General features: G+C 38.9%; 1 protein-coding gene across 1 annotated transcript; it reads left to right on the forward strand.

Moving 5' to 3' along the window:
• The first annotated feature begins 7,428 nt into the window (after window positions 1–7,428).
• LOC125177193 (olfactory receptor 52D1-like) lies at window positions 7,429–8,379 on the forward strand. The gene has a single exon (XM_047879305.1). The coding sequence runs from the start codon at window positions 7,429–7,431 to the stop codon at window positions 8,377–8,379; it is 951 nt and encodes a 316-aa protein (XP_047735261.1).
• Window positions 8,380–21,256: the final 12,877 nt, after the last annotated feature.

Here is a 21,256-nt window from a genome sequence, read left to right on the forward strand (position 1 = left end):
CTAGCTATGTCACATTTTCACCCTCTTTACTCATTTTTCACCCCCTCACCAACCACCACCAATCATCTGTTCTCTGTGTCCATGAGCTTTTTTTTGTTTTGATTCCACATATAAGAGAGAGAAAGATCATATGGTATTTGTCTTTCTCTGAGTTATTTCATTTGGCATAATGCACTCTCGTTCTATCCATGTTGTTGCAAATGGCAAGATTTCATTCTTTTTTATTGCTGAATAATATTCTATTATATATACACCACAATTTCTTTGTCCATTCATCTATCCATGGACACTTAAGTTGTTTTATTTCTTATGTCCACAAAGTCTTACAACAGTTGATAATTCTCAAGGGTAGTTTTTCTCCATACAGTAACTCAGGGACCTAGGCTGCTTATAACTTGCCGCTCAGCAATGGCAGCATGGCCTCCTTGTCACTACAGCAGATGAAGAAAAAACATAGAGTCTACACATTTGTTCTTAAATATTTTAGCCTGACATGACATTTGCCACTTCTATTTTCACTGTTGGCCATAAAATGCCACATGGCCCTGGTCTAAAAACATCAGGAATACTTTTATATATAGAAAGGAGAGAAAAACAAGATAGATATGAGAATGAGAAATCTATTACAGAATCCAACATGACCTTGACTTATTGTAATCTATTCTGGTCTCATCTACTACTACATTTCCCTGACTGATTTGCTTTTCGCCGTACTTGTCCTCTTGAATCTTCTCATCTACACTAAGTACATTCCTCCTCAGGGCCTTGATAATCCACCTTCTGTCATGCCCAGGTTTCATGCTGTATCAGTTAAATTGGCATGATTGTGGGTAAGATGAAAGCATCAGAATTTTTCAAAAGGCCCCAGGAAGTTCCAGTGTACAATAAAGTTTTAGAACCAGAAGACTTATGGTGTAATTAATAGCTCCATTTTACACATGAGACACCGAGTTCCTAAAAATTAAACAATCTATTCAGAATTTCTCAGCTAGTATATGCCAGAGCTGGGATTCAAATCTACATCTCTTTCATTTTATTTTGCTTTATTTCCTATAAAGTAGATTCCTCTGTGTGGTAGTACTTGATTAAGGGAAATCATTTTCTACGTCTCTTTATACTTTCAAATCACTTTCTAAAAATCTTGAGCCAATTTACACACCAACTTGTATGAAAGAAGTCATAGACAAATTGTAAATATTATTGTATGTATGTATTGTATGTATTTATAGTTCAATACCAATGTGTCAGGTGCTTAGGTCTGGAGTGAGGGAAGAAGAAGAGACATAACTAAGATGTTTACAATTCTGTGAGATCTGCCTGGTGAGTATAGTTGAAATGAGTCTGAATCCACCTTGTCCATTCTTCTTCCTTGGAAAGGTATCTTCCCATGGCTCAGATATACCCTAGTCTTGGATAATTCCAGATAACATCCAGTTCTGGGAGCAAATGCTATCATCCCCTTTCACCTCTTTCCCAAGTACACACTTTCCATGTTGCCTTAATTTATGGGACTCTCTCCTGACCCAATCAATTCAACATATAATTTTGTATCTTCATTCCAGGTGACCTAGATACTTGGCCCGAGTGAGACTTTGATGGGTGAATAAAGAGAAATATTTCAAAGGACCACTCTGTCATTCCCTCAGTGCGTTATAGGAGAAGAATGTATCTTACACCAGACTGTAACTAGCAGTTCTTTGAATCAGAAGTTTATAGTCCGGGGCGCCTGAGTGGCTCAGTTGGTTAAGCGTCCGACTTCGGCTCAGGTCATGAGTTCCAGCCCCGGGTCGGGCTCTGTGCTGACAGCTCAGAGCCTGGAGCCTGCTTCAGATTCTGTGTCTCCCTCTCTCTCTGCCCCTCCCCCACTCACACTCTGTCTCTCTCTCCTTCAAAAATAAAATAAACATTAAAAAAATTAAAAAAAAAAGAAGTTTATAGTCTGGTCTAACTAGTTGAAGGAAAAAAGACAAAGAATTACCCTAATGAAGACACAGACTGTTAAAGGGCTATAAAGGCTTGAGCTCAAGGTCAATGTGCAGAAATTCAGATTAAGCAGAAAGATTATTTTCTTGAGAATAGGTAATATGTTGTATTGAATTAGGCAACCAAAGGAAGCCATGCAAATTCCAACTCAAAGTATATCTTTTCCCAGTCTATCATTCCGTGTCACCTTTTTCCCTGAATTTCTCTTCCTATTTGACACAGTTTGACTACATTTATTTTATTTTATTTTATTTTATTTTATTTTATTTTATTTATTTTTTTGGCTTGAGAGATGAGCAGGCAGTAACTTACTGTAGGATAGTGATGACTCTTCTCCTGCTTTAAAAAAGTCTTTGGGCTTTAAGAGAAGACTCTGATATGACTGGTGTGTCCCCTCAGGGATCTTATTTGCAAATTCACCTTTCCTTTTAGCAGCTGTGACCATTGGTGCTCTGAGCCACACCATAGCCTCACTGGGTCAAAAAAGCCTTCAGAGGGTGGAAATAAATGAGACCAAATCATAGATCCAGGAGTTATGCTACTTGTGCTGGATCAAGATTTCTCTAGTATGGCTGACTACTGACTGAAGTGGGGGTGAGTGTTAAATGGATGAGATGGACAGAAAATAAGGTTGAGGACAGTTCTATAAAGCCAGGGGCAGAAGTAGGGGAAGATACAGAGGGATGACAATCATACCAAGACATTGATTTATTTGGCCACTCTTGAGTTCATATCAGATTGTCCCCTTCTCCATTATGAGAGGTGCAGTTCCTTGAATCCCTCCGATGTTTGCATAGCCTTATTGCATATCAAAACGTATTTTCAGGGGCCCCGGGGTAGCTCAGTCGGTTAAGCATCCGACTTCGCTCAGGTCATGATCTTGCGCTCTGTGAGTTCCAGCCCCGCGTCGGGCTCTGTGCTGACAGCTCAGAGCCTGTAGCTGCTTCAGATTCTGTGTCTCCCTCTCTCTCTGGCCCTCCCCTGTTCATGCTCTGTCTCTCTCTGTCTCAAAAATAAATAAACGTTAAAAAAAATTAAAAAAAAAGTATTTTCAGTAAGTCTTTTTCTTTGCACCTCAGTCCTTTCTGTTGCAGTTAGACATTTCAGTCTCTTGCTCTGTTCTTTATGGCCTCAAGACAAACCAGTCAGATAGAACTCTAGGAAAAGCCTTCTTAAAGCAATGATGAATTCAGAATTTCTTGACAATAGCTGTGTCTTGTTCTCACTCACAGCAGTAAAGCAGAAATGAAGAAGTGTGTGGATAAGCATGTGTGTGTGTATGTATATATATATATATATACATACACACACACATATGTATATATGTATATATATATATATATTAGAGTGTCGCCCTGTTCTTACATACCTAAAACCCTCACAGTGACCCCAGAAAACCTAGGAGATCAACAAACTCATCTAATTTCCAATCTCACCGGGGTTCTAGTACAGCTGGCACCATCCCAATCAAATTCTCTAATTCTGTCTTGTAATTTTATATGCAGGGAACTTAGAAGCCCATTAAACCATGAATCTCTGCTGCAGTATCCCCAGGTTTTGTTATCTTTTCTGGGGAAAAATCAGGAGACTGTCTTATTGAACAGCCTAATCAAATTTCTTCCTTTAACTCAAATCAGATACACATTTTTCTTCATCTTTATTGTCTCTTGGTGGCAGCTCGTTCCTGTTGTACTGAAGGACTCCCCATATCACAACTGTTTCTCAATCCCAAGGAAGATGAATGAGGGGACATCGATGAGACTGAGATCATTGAGGAGCCATTCCATCTCAGGTCTTGTGAGACACCACCTAACCTAGCTAACTGAGAAGTGGTCTTGGATATCTCTGAAGATAGTTCTTGATTTCAAAGTGGATGAAACTCAGTGCCTTCAGCCTTGGATTACAGACTCAGGAAAAGCCAATATGTCTTTCAACTTGACGAATTAAATGAAGTTTCCTCTTCTGAGAGGCAGGTACCTAGTTATTTCAATGCACTCAGAGATGTGCAAAAGCATGAGAAATATCTGTGAGTATTGTAACCAATGCTTATTAAATTACAGAGACTGTATTATGTACTTTGCATGATTTTTCTCAATTCTCTGACAACCTTACAAAGTAAGAATTATCATCCAAATCTTATATTAGGAAACTGAGGAGAGAGGAATAAGACAATTAGCAAGTAACTGCAATCAGGCCAGATTTTGAACCCAGGCAGTCTGAATTTAGTTTCTGATGTCTTACTTTCCAGACCACACAGAGAAGGTGATAATCCTAGGAAGTGAGTTGTACAAGAGATGTTTGGAGCATTTGAGGAAGACTTAGATTTGGAAACTAAATTTTATTTCCTTAGGAAAGCTCTCTCTCTGAGTAAGAACTGGCTATATACCTTTTCCTTATAGCATACATCAACATATCATTTCCACACATATATGGGAGGTTATTTGATTGATCATGTCTTTTCATTAGCACTTCTCATTAGCTTCATATATCATGGAGCATGCATATTCTTACTCTTTGGTGTATATAAGACATCCAGATGAGGGCTTGGTACATAGCAGACAGTCAGTAATGTATTTTTTGAGAAAGTAATAAGATGAAAGAGCAGACTTAGAAGATATATTAACTTCATAAAATTGAAAACCTAAGACACTGCAGAGGAATAATGCTTGTGTGATGTGGATTGTGTTTACAGACATTGACCTAAGGAAAGGATAAGTAGTCTCAGACTTGGAAGGTCTGAAATGGAAAATGGTTTCCTCAAGAGAGTATAGGCTTTCTGTCACTAGACTTGTACAAGTTACTTCTAAGTGACCACATTTCAGGATATTACATTTGGGAGCCAAGCATCATAGCATTATTAAATTACACATGCTTTGTAACTAATTTCTCAAATAGATGATAAGATTATATTCCTATGGTTTAAAAACCACAGGTATTTCCAGGATAGAAGTAAAAAAAAATAAAAATATTTATACCTTCTAAGATGGACTTTGAAATATTTATAGTCACTTGCCATTATAATTTGATTATTGAATTTTTAAGGGTAAAAAAAATTACAATAGAATTGTGGTAAATTCTCTTTTATGGCTTAAAATTTAAGCAAAATAACAATTTCATTAGTAATTAAAACTTATAATAACATTATAACCTATACAATTTATAGCTGTAGTAATTGTTAGCACGAAGTAATAAACTTGCAGTAGCATATGAGAAATGCATATTGCAATTAATAAAACAAACAAAATTAGTTGGTCTTTTAATAATACAGGTGGATGTGAATAGGGGATTGAAGGAAGGATATTCTTTTTAATTATTACAAAACTTTTTTATCTTACCTTAGGTGTTTCCACATTCTAAAATTCTTTTGAGGTGAGAACAATTGGATGAAATTAATGTTAATGTCCCTTCTAAAAAAGAGGGTCTTTGAGACTCGAATTCAATAAGGTAAGAATGATGACTTTGACTTCACCTACAAGGATCTCTTATGGTGAGATGTCTCCAGTGAAAGATGCCTCTTTTACTCTTTTCTCCTTACCTATTGGCATAATCTCAATCTATGGCCCAGTCACTGCCAGAAACCTTCCCTGATTTACCTCACCTGTATACCCCTGGTCTCTGACTTTCTACTTCCCTTCCCATGGCATGCTTCACTTGGAGACTTAGGGGAACACATACTTGTGTGCTTCTGGTCTGACTGATCATATCAGAGCTCATACTGTAAAGCAGACAAAACAGACTAAGGCAATATATTTTATAATCCAACTAAATCACGTGGCCAATCAAGAAAAGATAAAAATTTATTATATAGATACATTAGGTTAGACTACATATGTACTGAAGAGCTAAATAAGATCATGTCTTGCAGTATATTGAGTGAAAAGAACATGATGGGGATCATAGATCTGGTGAGGGAAGATCTCGTCTGATCCATAAGGAAGACTTGCAAGAAGATATGCCATTCTTCAGACATGGTCACTTATAAAAGTCTGTTAAAAAATTCATTTGCTGGGTTCAATCCTTTATCTATTTGCCTATCAAACATTATTTATTGGTCCTGTGTATATAAAGCATTAATGCTGGTTGTAGAGAAAAAAATGAGATGCAATTTTCATAGCGTAATGGGGAAAGAGACATACACATAATTATAAAACAGTTTATATTTCCTAAGGGAGGTATGCTGAAGATGTATGATGCCCTTAACACAGCAGCAAGGACCCTAGAAGGGCTTCAACACATTCATGTTTTTTAAAAAAATTTTTCAATATTTATTTTTGAGAGAGAGAGACAGAGAGACAGAGCACAAGTGGGGAAGGCACAGAGAGAGGGAGGGAGACATGGAATCCAAAGCAAGCTTCAGGCTCTGAGCTGTCAGCACAGAGCCGGATGTGGGGCTCGAACTCATTATCCGTGAGATCCTGACCTGAGCCGAAGTTGGACGCTTAACTGACTGAGCCATCTAGGGACCCCTCATGTGGGTTTTGAATGACTATTAGTAGCTTTCCAGGTGACCAATGGGAATAACTATTCTGTGCCCCCAAGAAAGCAGTGTATGAAAAAGCATGCAGATGTGATTAAGCATGCTTTTGGACATTTCGAAACACTCAGATATGGCTGGAACATGAAATACGTGATGGAGTGTGATGGTAAATAATATGAGATAGGTGAGCAAGAGCAAGAACAGAAGCAAGAAGAGCTTTGCACATCATATCAAGATCCTAGCAGGAAATGCAGCACACACCTACATTAGGACATCTCAAGACAGTGAAATATGTGGGCATTTTCAAAGATGTGGGCAAGTGTAGGGAAATCACAAAGTCTTGTGAAGTTCCTGGATTAGTGACTGTGGGCACTATTACAGTCCTTTGTACTGAAGGGTTAAGAGGAGGACACGGTTAGAAGAAGAAACCAAATCCAGAGGGAGATAAAGCCAGTTTGCAGCAACCCTGCTGGGAGGGAGCTAAAGGAAAAAAAAGTCCTGACCTGCCTTTAATCCTTTGTTGCTGTTTCCTATAGTCAAATCCAACCAGAAGTGAGAGAGCAGGGAAGTCTCTGGATGTAGTCCAGTGTCCCAGGACCAAGAACATGATGGAAAGTGGTGGAGGGTAGACCAGAGGAAGGTAATACAAGATATTCTGAACAGCATACACTAAGAAAGGTTATATTTGTATTATTGTTGATTATTTTCACATGATAGAATATTTCTACAGCAATGTAGAGGTTTCACTGGAAGATGCAAATTCTAGAAGTAGGCATATTAGTTACAGAGCTATTTTAATGCCCCAGGAAAGAAATGAGAAAAGCATGAAGTGGAGTCTAATTGATAGGAATGAAAGAGAGGCAAGAAACTGAATGGATATGTGGGGGGAATAAATGACATCGAAGATGACTTGATTTCATTTTCTAACCACTTTTAGGAAGATAAAGCCTTGTGTTCTCTTCATCATTATGCTGTCTACATCTGTCATCAATAATACTGCCTTTCATCCTTCCACATTTATTCTACTTGGAATCCCTGGAATGCAAGATCAGCATGTGTGGGCTGCCATCCCCTTCTGCTCCATGTATATCCTTGCTCTGGTTGGCAATGGCACCATCCTCTACATCGTCATGACAAATAGAACTCTACATGAGCCAATGTACCTCTTCCTGTGCCTGCTTTCTATCACTGACCTGGTTCTCTGTTCGACCACATTGCCCAAAATGTTAACAATATTTTGGTTTAGGTCCCACATAATTTCCTACCATGGCTGCCTCACCCAGATGTTTTTTGTTCACACTATTTTTGCCACAGAGTCGGCTGTTCTACTGGCCATGGCTTTTGACCGCTATGTGGCTATCTGCCATCCACTTCATTATACATCCATCCTCAATGCCACAGTGATTGGGAAGATTGGTCTGGCATGTGTGGTCCGTGCCCTTCTCTTTGTTTTCCCCTTTGTCATCCTCATCAAACGTTTACCCTTCTGTGGACACCACATCATCCCCCACACTTACTGTGAGCACATGGGCATTGCCAAGCTCGCCTGTGCCAGCATCAAGCCCAACACCATTTATGGACTCACTGTGGCACTTTCAGTCACTGGCATGGATGTGGTCCTCATCACCACCTCCTACGGCTTGATCCTGCGGGCAGTGCTGCGCCTGCCCTCCAAGGATGCCCAATTCCGAGCATTTAGCACTTGTGGAGCCCATATTTGTGTGATTCTGGTTTTCTATGTACCTGCCTTCTTTTCATTTTTCACCCACCGCTTTGGCCACCAAGTACCTCCTCATGTCCACATTGTACTTGCAAATCTCTATCTCCTCATGCCCCCTGTTCTTAACCCCTTGGTCTATGGGATCAATACCAAACAAATCCGCCTAAGAATATTTGGCTTTTTTATGGGAAGGAGGTAGCTAGACTCTCTATATACCCCAAGGACCAATGGGAAAAGTTTTATAATTAATCTTTCATCTTCTCTAGTACATCTTATCCTTGGACTAGAGGTTTCTGTTTCTGCTAATTCTAGCAAACCAGTATCATGTATTATCTGAAAGTTTCTGAAGTATTTAGAACAACACATTTATACTTGCTCAATCTACAGAAGACTATTTTCCTGTAAGGCTATTATGTGGCTCATTAATTGGCCTGTAGGTTTTGAATCTTCCTAGGAAAAGGTCAGGAGGCATTGTAGTACTTTTGATAGTAAGAACCAGTAAATTACTCTATGTACAGAAAACTCAGGGCTGGAAAGAGGAAAAGTGATAAAAAAAGATCCACTTACTTATAGCTTCAAGAAATTGAGAATCACACACACACACACACACCACTGATTGATTAATTGATTGTCAGCACTTTCTTAGACCAAGAGTGTTTGTAATAAGAGTGTCAATGTGAGACCAAAGATGGCCATGGTAGCCCAGGTTCCTCTGTATCTGGCATCAGATTTAAACAGATGGAGATGACTGCTATGTAAATTATTTTGTGGACTACTATGGAGAGGTAGCCTGACCTTTTGTTTAACCTCATTTAGTCAATAATGCTTTGGGAATATACGAATTCCCAGGACACAGAGTTTCCTGCTGATCCTCACCAGGGTAACCCAGGTTACTCAGGCTTGACAAGTATCTTTCTCCAAATAGCTGGCCTTCATGCCCTAGCACAGGCTTACCTTCCCTAGGAGCTGAGGTTTGTTACTTTTTTTTTAAGGTGCATTATAAATGAAAAATCCTGTGCACATCAAAATTTCCTCCAATGGCTAACTTTTGTGCAGCTTATATTAGAGCATTGAGTAAGGCTTCTCTACAGAATTTTGTATTAGTCAGGTTTTCCAGGGAAATAGGACCGATAGGAGGTAGATAGATGATAGATGATAACAGAGGTAGATAGATAGATACATAGATACATAGATAGATACATAGATGATAAAAGAGGAGATTTATTGTGGAATAAATTATGTACTAGGTATAATGGGCATTGAATTTCACAGGCGAATAAGGCACAGTGTGTGACTTTAGGAAACTCATGCTGTAGGGAGAGAAGAAGTTAAGTTAAAAAAAATTGGGACACCTGGGTGATTCAGGCAGTTGAGCATCTGACTCTTGATCTCAGTTCAGATCTTGATCTCGGGGTCATAAGTTCAAGTCCTGTGTTAGGTTCTATCCTGGGCATGAAGTCTACTTAAAAAAAAATTTGTTCCTACAATTTTAGAGACTGTGAAGTCCCACAATCTTCTGTCTGTAAAGTGGAGACCTGGGAAATCCAGTGGTGTAATTCAGCCTGAGAATGAAGGCTTGAAAACCAAGGAGCCAATGGCGTGAGGCTCAGTATGAGATCTGAGACCCGAGAACTAGGGATGCTGGTGTTCAAGGGAAGAAAACCGATGTCCCAACTCAAGCAAAGAGAGCAAATTCACCTTTTCTCTGACTTTTTGTTCTGTTCAGTCTCTCAATGGATTGGATGTTGCCCACCCACATTGGTGACTATTATCCTTACTTAGTCCACTGGTTCAAATGATAATCTCACCCCCACCTCTGAAACACTCTCGCAGACGTCCCACAGATAATGTTTTACTAGCTATTGAGGCATCCCTTACCCCAGTCAAGTTGACATATAAAATTAACCATCACAAATTCTTATTGGGTTTGTAAATTATGCTTGTGCTACATTATTTTTTAAAAGAATCAAGGGTATTAACTCCTTACTGGGTATATCATTTGCAAATATCTTCCCCTATTCAGCAGGTTGCCTTTTTGTTTTGTTGATGGTTTCCTTTGCTGTGCAGAAGATTTTGGATTGATGTCGTCTGTTGCCATGCACTCAAGAAAAAGTTCTCAGACACCAGACTAAGCGGACATACAGGGCTGCCTCTGCAAGAGAGCAGCAGCAACGGGGGTCTGCCCAGTCTTTATTTTATGTTTTGTAAGATATAGATATCAAAGAATGTCAAAGCATGGAAAGAAAACACAAAGAGCCTCCAGATATCAACCAGACACATATCCGGTGTTTACGTGAAAGTGTGCAGGGAAGATGTGCAGTTTCAAAGACTACCAGGCAGGTCTGTTTCTTAACTGGCTTCTGGGGGATCATGGAGCTCTGTTCTCATAATGCTATCACATTCGACAGCCTTGAGACCAGAACATCGCTGATGTTTCAGCAATTACCCCATTCTCCTTCCCAGGGCTTACAATACACTCTCTAGAAATAACTCCACAGAAGTCCCACTTTTTTTTTTTTTTTGCATTTGCTTCCCTTGACTGAGGAAACCTATCTAGAAAAATGTTTCTACTCTCTATGTCAGAGAAATTACTGATGTGATGGGGGACCATAAGGCAAGCTGAGGGCAAAATACAACCTAGCATACCCCCCATCCCAGGTGGGATATGTGTGGGATATGTGTGACATTCCTCAGGCACTCCTGGCTGCCCAAGGACAAAGGAAAGGACAGAAAATAAATGGTTAAACTGATAGAGTCTCCATCAGTTTACAAATATCTTAGTAAATTACAAGAAAAAGAAAATCTTATCAATAGTCTAATCTCCAAAAACCTATAGACTCTATTTCCTGGAGCCCCACATCACCTCTCCATAGTGATATGGGGAACAAAGGCAAGAAGGAAATGGCAGGTAAAATTAAATTTCCTTATAACCTGTAGCCCATTGACAAATACTTGAGGCAAATACAGAGTTTAACATTTCTCCAGGAACTCCCCACTGTCTTAATGTTAATGCTTTGCTAGAGGGAAAAACAAACTTAGCTTGCTAATAGTCAGGCCTTCAGTAATCTGTGAGTCTTTAGCATATAAAAGCCTCTTTGGAAACTTCTCTCCAAGTCCAGAGTATATAACCAGTCATTCTGCACAACCCCAGTGCAGCTCTTCCTGCCCGTAGGTCCTGTCCCTGTGTTTTAATAAAATCACCTTTTTGCACCAAAGATGTCTTCAAGAATTCTTTTTTGGCCATCAGTTCCAAAACCCATGAACCTCACCATCACCCCAAAACCTCATCATATGTGATCTTCTAGGAGTTTTATGGTTTCAGGTCTCGTATTTAGGTCTTTAAACCATCTTGAGTTTAGTTTGTATATGGTGTAAGAGGATGGTCTTAGTTTCATTCTTTTGCATGTAGCTATCCAGTTTTCCCAGCAACATTTGTTGAAGATACCATCTTTACCCATTGTATATTCTTGCTTCCATTGTTGTAGATTGGCCATATTGTAGAAGGATTCTCGCACAGAGGGACAGGACATTGAGGCCTTTCTTCCCAGGAAGCAGCTTTATTCACGCTAACAGGGATTCAGTGGGCTAAAACTCAAAAGGCTGAGCGCTGAGCAGAGCAGGGTATAGGCTTATATGCAATTTCTACTTCTTTGTCTCCCATATATGGTGACACATATAGTCTGATTGGATACAGTCCAAGTTACAGAATTGTGTTAGAGTTATGCATATGTGTATAGGAGTTGATTGGGCCACTTTGCCTTTCTTTGTTCTGAGAAGGCCTCCATCACATTCCTTAGGAAGGGGCTCTACCTCTATCACAATATAATCATGGGTTTATTTCTGGACTCTCTCTTATGTTCTATTGATCTATGTGTCTGTTTTCGTGCCAGTACCATACTGTTTTGATTACTACAGATTTGTAATCTATCTTGAAATCGGATTGTGATACCTCCAGCTTTTGTTCTTTTTAAAGATTGCTTTAGTGATTTAGGGTTTTTTGTAGTTGCATGCAAGTTTTAGGATTACTTATTCTAGTTCTTTGAAAAAAATGTTGGTGTTTGGATATGGATTGCATTAAATTGTAGAATGCTTGGGGTCTTATGGACAGTTTAACAATATTAATTCTTCTAACCCATGAGTATGGAATATTTTTCCATTTGTTTGTGTTATCAATTCCTTTCATCAATTTTTTATAGTTTTCAGAGGAAAGGTCTTTCACTTCCTTGATTATGTAAAGAACTTACAGAGTTGTAAAAAGTAAGTGAGATGATTCTCAGAAATACCAAATAAAAGCTGTGCTATCTAGTTAACAATAGGTTTACAAACTATTGGAAATATGTATGAACCCCTCCTCTTCCCACAATGGAGTCCCAAACCTTTAGACACTTCACTTCCTGATTCTTCTTCCCCTCTCCTTTTTGTGGGCTTTGCAATGAGCATGCACCAAAGAACTGAAGTCTCTGTGTCACCTCAAGGAATGTATATTTGTTCCAATCAGACTACTTTTTGGCCATACATGGGCATAGGTGACTTCTGAGTAACACTGTAACCTCTGTAGTACTCGGCCAAAGAGGAATCAGGGGAGGGACTCATGCTAGAAGATTAATTGCCTGCTGTAACCTTCCTGAGTGTGCTTTTCCATCAGACACCCATTCTTGCAAGAATGTTAATTAGAGCCTCGCTTCACTGTGCTCGGAGTTTCTTCATCCCTTCTTTCATTGGGCCAGTAGGATTATTTCTCACAACATCTCAATACCAAAAAAGCAAATAATTCAATTAAAATAAGCAGAGGACCTGAATAGGCCTTTTGTCAAAGACGTCCACATAGCAAACAGATACATGAAAAGATGTTCAACATCACTCATCATCAGGGAAATGCAAATCAAAGCTACAATGAGATATTGGCTCACAACTGTCAGAATGGCTAAAATAAAAAAAAAAAGAAGAAATATCAAGTTTTGGACAGGATGTGGACAAAAAAGAACCCTCTTGCTCTATTGGTGAGAATGCAAATTGGTGTAGCACAGTGGAATACAGTATAGACATTCCTCAAAAATTAAAAATAGAAGTACTATACAATTCAATAATTCTACTATTGGATACTTACCCCCTAAAAAGCAGACACAGTAATTTGAAAATGTTTATTGCAACATTATTTACTTTAGCCAAGATATGGGAGCAACCCAAATATCCACCCATAGATGAATGGATAAAGAAGATGTGTGTGTGTATATATAGATAGACAGATAGATAGATAGATAGATAGATATAGATATATATAGATATGTATATAATGAAATATTACTCAGTCATAAAAAAGAATGAAATCTTGCCATTTGCAACAACATGGATGGACCTAGAGGGTATTATGTTAAATGAAATAAGTCAATCAGAGAAAGACAAACACCACATTGTTTTACTCATATGTGGAATTTAAGAAACAAAAATAAATGAATAAGGTGACATAAAAAAAAACATGCTCTTCAATACAGAGAACAACCTGCTGGTTTCTAGAGGGGAGGTGGTGGGGGAAGGGTGAAGCAGCTAAAGAGGATTAAGAGTACACTTATCTTGAGGAGCACTGAGAAATATATAGAATTGTTGAATCATTATATTGTACACCTGAAAGGAATATATATAACATTGTATGTTAGTTATACTTTTAAAAAAATATAATTTATTGTCAAGTTGGCTAGCATACAGTGTATACAGGGTGCTCTTGGTTTGGGATTACTGTGATTCATCGCTTGCATATAATACCCATTGCTAATCCCAACAAGTGACCTCCTCAAAGCCCATCACCCATTTTCCCTTCTCCCTCCTGGCCCCCCCATCAACCCTCAGTTTTTTATGTGAATTATACTTTAATAAACCAAAGAATCAGGGAGATGGTTTGAATCAAGATTGGGAATATCATAATCTCTGTGTATATATATATATATATATATAAATATTCATAACTATGTATCCAATTCACCTTAGAAAAAAAATTTTAATTTAATGATGTCCATGGCATATGATAAAAACATAATTACACGAATGTATCCCATTCTGCATGCTCTTCTTATGAAATGATATTGACACTCCAATGAAAGATACAAGCTATGTTCCCTTCACATAAAGCTGGCTTTAGTGACTCACTTCCAGTAACAAGAATATGTTGGAAGTGATAGAATATGACTTACTTCTGAAGCCAGGTTGTGGAAAGAAATACAGACTTGTCTCTCTCCTTTCCACTGCCCTTTCACCTTTGCCCTCCTTCTCCCCTCCTTCTGGTTATTTCTTTTCTTTCATTCATATGTAAGTATTCCAATTTTCTTGAAATTGCCATGATATAATCTAGAGATGAAGAGAGATTAATGAGGATTCCTGGCTGTTCCAGCCTTTAGCTATTAAATTCTCCTGGCCCAGCCCTACACCCTGGAGTAAGCCAGTACCAGATGATTCCAGCCCCTTCTCTGATGTTAAGTAGAGCCAGTAGTCAAGATGTCCTCACCAGCTCCTAGAAGAAGAGAAACAAGCTGTCTTTACTGAGCACTGACTAAAATTCCACATTTGTGAGCAAAATAATGTTGGTTTAAGCTACTAAGTCTGGAGTGATTTGCTATACAACAGCCTAATCAAGCTGGAACAATGTCTAACTTAAACAATTTTCTATATGATTAATAACAATCTAATAAAACTCAGAAAATCCATCTCTACGCAATGCTTAGAATTACCTTCTGTTGGTCAAACTGTAAGGTCTGAGAGAAAAGTCCCCAGGAGACCACCCTTACTTCAGATGCTTCCAATGAACTCATGGGTCCCAGGACCTCCACCATTTTATAGCTGGCTATAAACTGGGGGGGGGGGGGTCATCACAATCACCATTGTGTTCAATGATGTATTAGACAAATTTACAAAATTCAGAAAAGCACTATACTCAGAATTAAAGTTTTATTATAACAAAAAGATACAGATTAAAATAGCAGAAGTAGGAGATGCATTGAGCAGAGTACAGTAAGGGTTCAAAGTGTGAAGTTTCTGGTTGTCCTTTCCCTGTGGAGTCATGGATGGGTGTTAGCTCCTCTTGGTCACCATATGTGACTACACAGTGTTACTGCCAACCAGGGATGCTCATTTGAGTATTTGGTGTCCAGAATTGTTGTTGGGGCTTGATTACATATTGCTCATGTGGTGGCTTTTATTCTCCTGTCCCTCCAGGAAGTCAAGCTATACCTCTAGTCTTCAGCTATTGTTGAGGTCAGAACTGATATGATGTGACCCAAAACCCTCATCGTAAATCACACTGATAGACTGTCCAGTGGCCAAAGCCACCAGGCAAATTGGAGACCCTTTTGTAAGATAGGACATTCCAGAGGTCTAGAGATCACCATCCAGGAACTGAAGACTTCTGGTTATGTATTATGCATCCTGAGTGATGTGAGATATACAGATTTATTTATTTTTGTATAATTATATTATTTAATATTTATCTTTTCTCCACTGTTTTAAGTTATTGTCTTTATTGTATAATATATGGCATATATACTTGGGCATTTGTAATGATGCTATTCTGCTCAAATAAGCTGTCTTTTCCTGAAATTAGCTTCATTTTTTGCAACATTTTATAATACATTTTAAATTCTAGTAGGGCAGGGGTCCCTGGTTATATCATTTTCAATGATTTGTTCTTCCACTTAAATTTCAGAATTATTTTGTCAAGATTCTAATAATGAATCATTGAAGTTTGTTTGGATTGTCCTTGATTTTATGAATTCATTGATGGAAAAAGCATGGCCTTCAAATATTGTTGGTTATTGGTTTTTACTAATGCAAGAAAACAAAACCATGTAAGATCTCATAAGCTAGGATACATAATTAGTTCTTATTTAAAAGAACTTAAAATTTTTTTATTGTTTATTCCTTTTTTGAGAGAGAGAGAGAGAGAGAGAGAGAGAGAGAGAGCATGAGCAGGGGAGGGGCAGAGAGAGAGAGAGAGGGAGACACAGAATCTGAAGCAGGCTCTAGACTCTGGACTCTCAGCACAGGGCCCAACACATGGGCTTGAACTCATGAACCGTGAGATCATGACCTGAACTGAAGTTGGACGCGGAAATGACAAAGCACCCAGGAATCCCAAGAAAGAACTTATTTGGTTCATTTATCATTAATTTATTCATTTATTTGACTCTTCTAATCCAACCACTAATGCCAAACATGGTGCTAGTGATCGGGATACAGTATTTGTGGAGAATTCCGACCAGCACCATTCTCCATGAGTAGTGTGATTATCCAAAGAACAAGCTTAAAAGTTGTGACAGGTCGAGGATTCTGTGCAGTACTATGGCAGCACTTGATAGGACTTTGGGGACACTCTACAAGAAGAGATTCTTTAGAAGTTCTATGCAGAAGGGTGCCTGGGTGGCTCAGTCAGTTGAGCGTCCCACTTCGGCTCAGGTCATGATCTCATGGTCTGTGAGTCTGAGTCCAGTTTCAGGCTCTGTGCTGACAGCTCACAGCCTGGAGCCTGCTTCAGATCTGTGTCTCCCTCTCTCTGCTCCTGCCCCTATCATGCTCTCTCTCTCTCTGTCAAAAATAAATAAATATTTAAAAAAATTAAAAATAATAATAATTAAAAAAAAAAGAAGTTCTATGCAGGGAATTCACCGGACCATAGATGTAAAAGTGAGAAAGCAAGGCTAGGAAGAAAGGATTCTTTCTGGTTGCTACCTGTCATTGTCATCCATCAGGATCTCGCAGGGACAGAAAAAAAAGAATGACTGATGCAGGATTCTGATGTGGTACCAGAGCACAGCTTTCTGCAGGGAAGGCTGTGTGGATATGACTATGAGCAGGTACCCCCATGCTTGTCTACATTTGTTGATGATTCTTTCTGTTGATGTATTGATTGTGCCAGGCCCTTCATTCTGCCACTCCTTCCCTCAGCCCCTGCTTTCCTTCTGCTGACACCTGACTTTGAACAAGTCTCCCTACAGGACCTGTCCTGTAGGCACAACTTGCAGTACCATTTGGACATCACAATTTAGAATCCAGCCATCTGAGTCTACTTATGAATGGTCTTTCATGACTTTGAGAGTGGTTAGTACTACTTTCTTCTTTTGACTTAATGAGAAAGACATATGCTATATCTGGACCCAGAAGTTGAGAGAATACTATAACACATGAGAGGGTATTTCACAAAATACCCTGGGGAGAACATCTAGGGTAAAGCCATTGGCCTAGGAAACACGTTAGAGTAAAAAACCTGGAAGACAATAAGGATAGATGGAGCTAGAGCTGCTAACATTTTACCAGGGTATCCAACAACAGGGGTTGTACCTCTGACGCCTTCAGGAGCATGACTACCCCAGTCATGGAGTAAGGTCCTACCGGCTTCCCACACTTATACATATCTGGGAAAGAGAGCCTTTGGAATACAAGTGTGCTTCAGGGGAAACGGGGGGTTGAGATTGGGGGCAATGAGAAAGGACAAGGAAGAGTAAATTAACATTTATAGTCACTGTTTTATTTTCTCTGCTAGTTCACCTTACGTTTGGGTAAGAGACTGGTTATTTCCATGAAGAACAAAGGAATATGCACAGGAGACCTGAGCTGCCAGTCTCAGACAGCTCTCAGAGGAAAAGGAAAAAGGAGAAGCTCCTGACCGTAAAGGTTTACAAGCATTGGACCTAATTTCCTACTTGTAGAAACTCCCAGAGTCAACTGTTCTGCTCTCTGAATGAATTCACTGTTTGACAAGATTCTCTCACAAAGAAAATGTCTGAGAATTCCCTGCTAATAGTTATAGCTACAAAAATCGATTTTATGCTGGAAACCTTTGAATGCAGACCTCTGTAAGGCAATTTCTATGGGTGCCCAGGATGACGTCCTGAACAGGTATTCATGGCAGCTGTGGAGTTCAGGTCTTGTGCCCACGTGTGGGAATTCATTAATTCAGAGGATATCGTTTCTCGTTCTAGAATGTTATTGTAGATATAATGGTGAATATTGTAAATTTCATGAAGCTGAAACCAGAAAGATTCTAGTGTTGTTCATCATATTGTATAACTAATATATGAGTCAGAATTCAGTAAAAATGATGCCTATGGTTAAAGCCACATGACCACTATTTAAGTGAGTCTCTTACAATAGTTTACCAGGAGGGAAAGAAATGAACCTTCTCCAGAGTGTTGTGCCTGCAGTAAGAAATAATAACAACTGTTTCCAGTATGCTGAACCGTTGGATACCAAGGGCTAGGACATTTCAGAACTTGAAATAAAGGGCACAGGCTTGAGGCGGAAAAAAAGTGAGGATTGAACAGGAAGTGCCTTTTCTATGAATGGAAGAAATAGGAGCAGTAGGTTTGAGGAAGAGTCCTACCTGTCTGGTTAGAGGACCAAGGTCAGATAGTTAATCCTCCACAAAACATAGACAAAATTCAAACGAAAACTAAATGACTCAGCACAATGTCTTATGATTAGTATTCTAACTGACAAATAAGTGGCAGAGAGTGAACAGGTCTGAGGGGCCCATTAGCCTGAGGATCTGTGGTCGTAGGAGGCTTCATTTTTGCTGGGTTCTGAGATTGATTTTCTTCAATCTGATTTGAGTGGATGTGAGGTATAGAAAGGTGTCTACATGATGTAATATTTTCCTTTTGTGTTTTGGTGAAATGTTCTGTAAACACGAAAAGACTTTTTTTAGTTTATTTATTTATTGCGAGAGAGAGAGAGAGAGAGAGAGAGAGAGAGAGAGAGAGAGAGAATCCCAAGCAGGGTCCACATTCTCAGAACAGAGCTTGATGTGGAACTCAGTCTCATGAACTGTGAGATCATGACGTGGAGAGCCAAAATTAAGATTTGGCTGCTTAACCAACTTAGCCACTCAGGCTCCCTGAGTGGTCTCTTTAATGAAATAATAGGCTAAAAATTTACTAACACCTTAACACAAGACATCTTGGGAGAATGTGCAGGGGACACTGGCAGCAGCAGCTGAAAATAGGAAAACTTGGGGAACTGGAAGTCAGAGAAGCCACCAGAAGGATGCCTGAATGTGTCTGCCTTTCTCATTGGGCTTTTTTCCTTTTTCACAAATGTATTAATTTATGGTTGATTGTTTTTACTGAAGGATGACCTTGATTTGTCTCTTGTGGACATGCTGTAAATGGGACAGAGACACACATGTTAATTGCCTAGTTTTCTTTTCACATGTATAGAATGATACCTAGTCATGAAAAACTAGAAAAATGTTTATATGTTTGATATGTTAGTTAAGTATAAAGCATTTTCTTCTTTCTATCAGGCATTTGGAATTTGAATATAGGCCACTTCACTTAACTATCCTTATCTCAAGTTTTAGAGAACATGAGGTTTGAGATGTCCTGTCAAATAAATAAATTATAAATATTTGTATGGATGATTATATAATGGTGTTATAAACAAAATGTATCTCCGAAACTATGAGGGAGGCAATATCTCTGAGTGGAGTCTCAGATATTGGGGCAGAAGAATTTTCAGCATTGGGGAAGGTAACCCTGGTGTCCCCAGAAAGCAGGGCCTATGATAAAAGCTTGCATATTGGAGTTTATTTAGAAAAGTGATCACAGGGACTGGGTGCACAAAACAGGTGGAGTAAAATGAAGAAAGAAGAAAAGACAGTACAGGGATTTTCTATCCAGTTGTACAGGGCTAGCACAGACTGGTTTCCACCCTGTGTGGACCAGTTGAAGAGCCTTAGAAAATGCATTTCAGAACTGTCCTCCCTGAGAGAGAAGATTCTGCCCAGTGGCTCCTGTGGGGTGCCTGTCCTCAACCCCTTTACTTCTGGGTTGTGTACCCATGACAGCATAGCTGGTGCCTGGGTGTTCCATGCCATGAAGTTGGGGAAGCCCATGGCAAGGAGCTCCAGGTATTGAGTATGACCTGATGTCCACTATCTGATTACACCTGCCTGGAACTGGTCACAGCACCAGTGCCTGAATTGAAAGTGTGACCCAGGGCATTAGGAAGTGGCATGGGATTACCTACTGAAACAGTCCACATGACAGAGGCCTCACAGTAGGCTGTGGGCTTGTTTTGAGATTAACAGGGAGCTCATACCTTGAGCCCATCCAACAGAATTATTATTTTAATTTTCCAACTTTTCATAACAAAATTTTCTATCTTTATTATGATAATTCAATGTCCACAATTATAGCTAACTCAGGTAACCTTGGCAGATATTGTCTAAAAATATTCTCGGGGTGCCTGGGTAGCTCAGTCAGTTAAGCATCTGACTTCAGCTCAGGTCATGATCTTGTGGTCATGAGTTCGATCCCCATGTAGGGCTCTGCACTGACAGCTCAGAGCCTGGAGCCTGCTTCAGATTCTGTGTTTCCCTCTCTCTCTCTCTGCCCTTCCCCCACACATGCTCACTCGCGCGTGCTCTCTCTCTCTTTCAAAGATAAATAAGCATTAAAAAAAATAAAAAATAAAGATATTCTCAAATGTATGTTAACTAAATGGAATTAAAATAAAAACTTAAAAATGAATAAAATAAAAAATAAAAATATTTAAAATATTTAAAAGAGCTCCTAGAAAGAGCTCCTATAGATGTGCATGGTTCTTCTTAATCCTTATTTTTCTCTCAGTTTTCTTTTTCACAGAGAAGTGAATGAGAATATTATTTATGTTTGGTATTGTATTTTCTGTTGTTGCTGCTAAAATAATACATGCACTTGGAAAGTAATCAAATGTGGCAGGATATACAAAAATCGTTTTTCTACTTCTAAGTGATCCCAGTCCATGAAGTCAACCCCTTAAACATGTATTAGGTGTACTCATAATTGTCTTATATATTTAAAATATTAGTGCATATAAACAAACATGTGGGTATAAGTCCCTCTCTCACAATTTGTACTCTCCTATCCATATTCCTAGACATTTATTTAGCTTTGATCTTTTATTTGCAACAATTTTTTTTCTTAATTTCTCCCTGTTGCCAGTTATGAATTCTCTTTCCTGTGCCTTGACATGGTCCAAGGGACATTTTCTGTCTTTTCTTTTGTTTTTATTACTATTTTTAAAGTTTATTTATTTATTTTGAGAGATAGACA

This window comes from Prionailurus viverrinus, chromosome D1, assembly GCF_022837055.1.
Source record: "Prionailurus viverrinus isolate Anna chromosome D1, UM_Priviv_1.0, whole genome shotgun sequence".
NCBI lineage: Eukaryota > Metazoa > Chordata > Mammalia > Carnivora > Felidae > Prionailurus > Prionailurus viverrinus.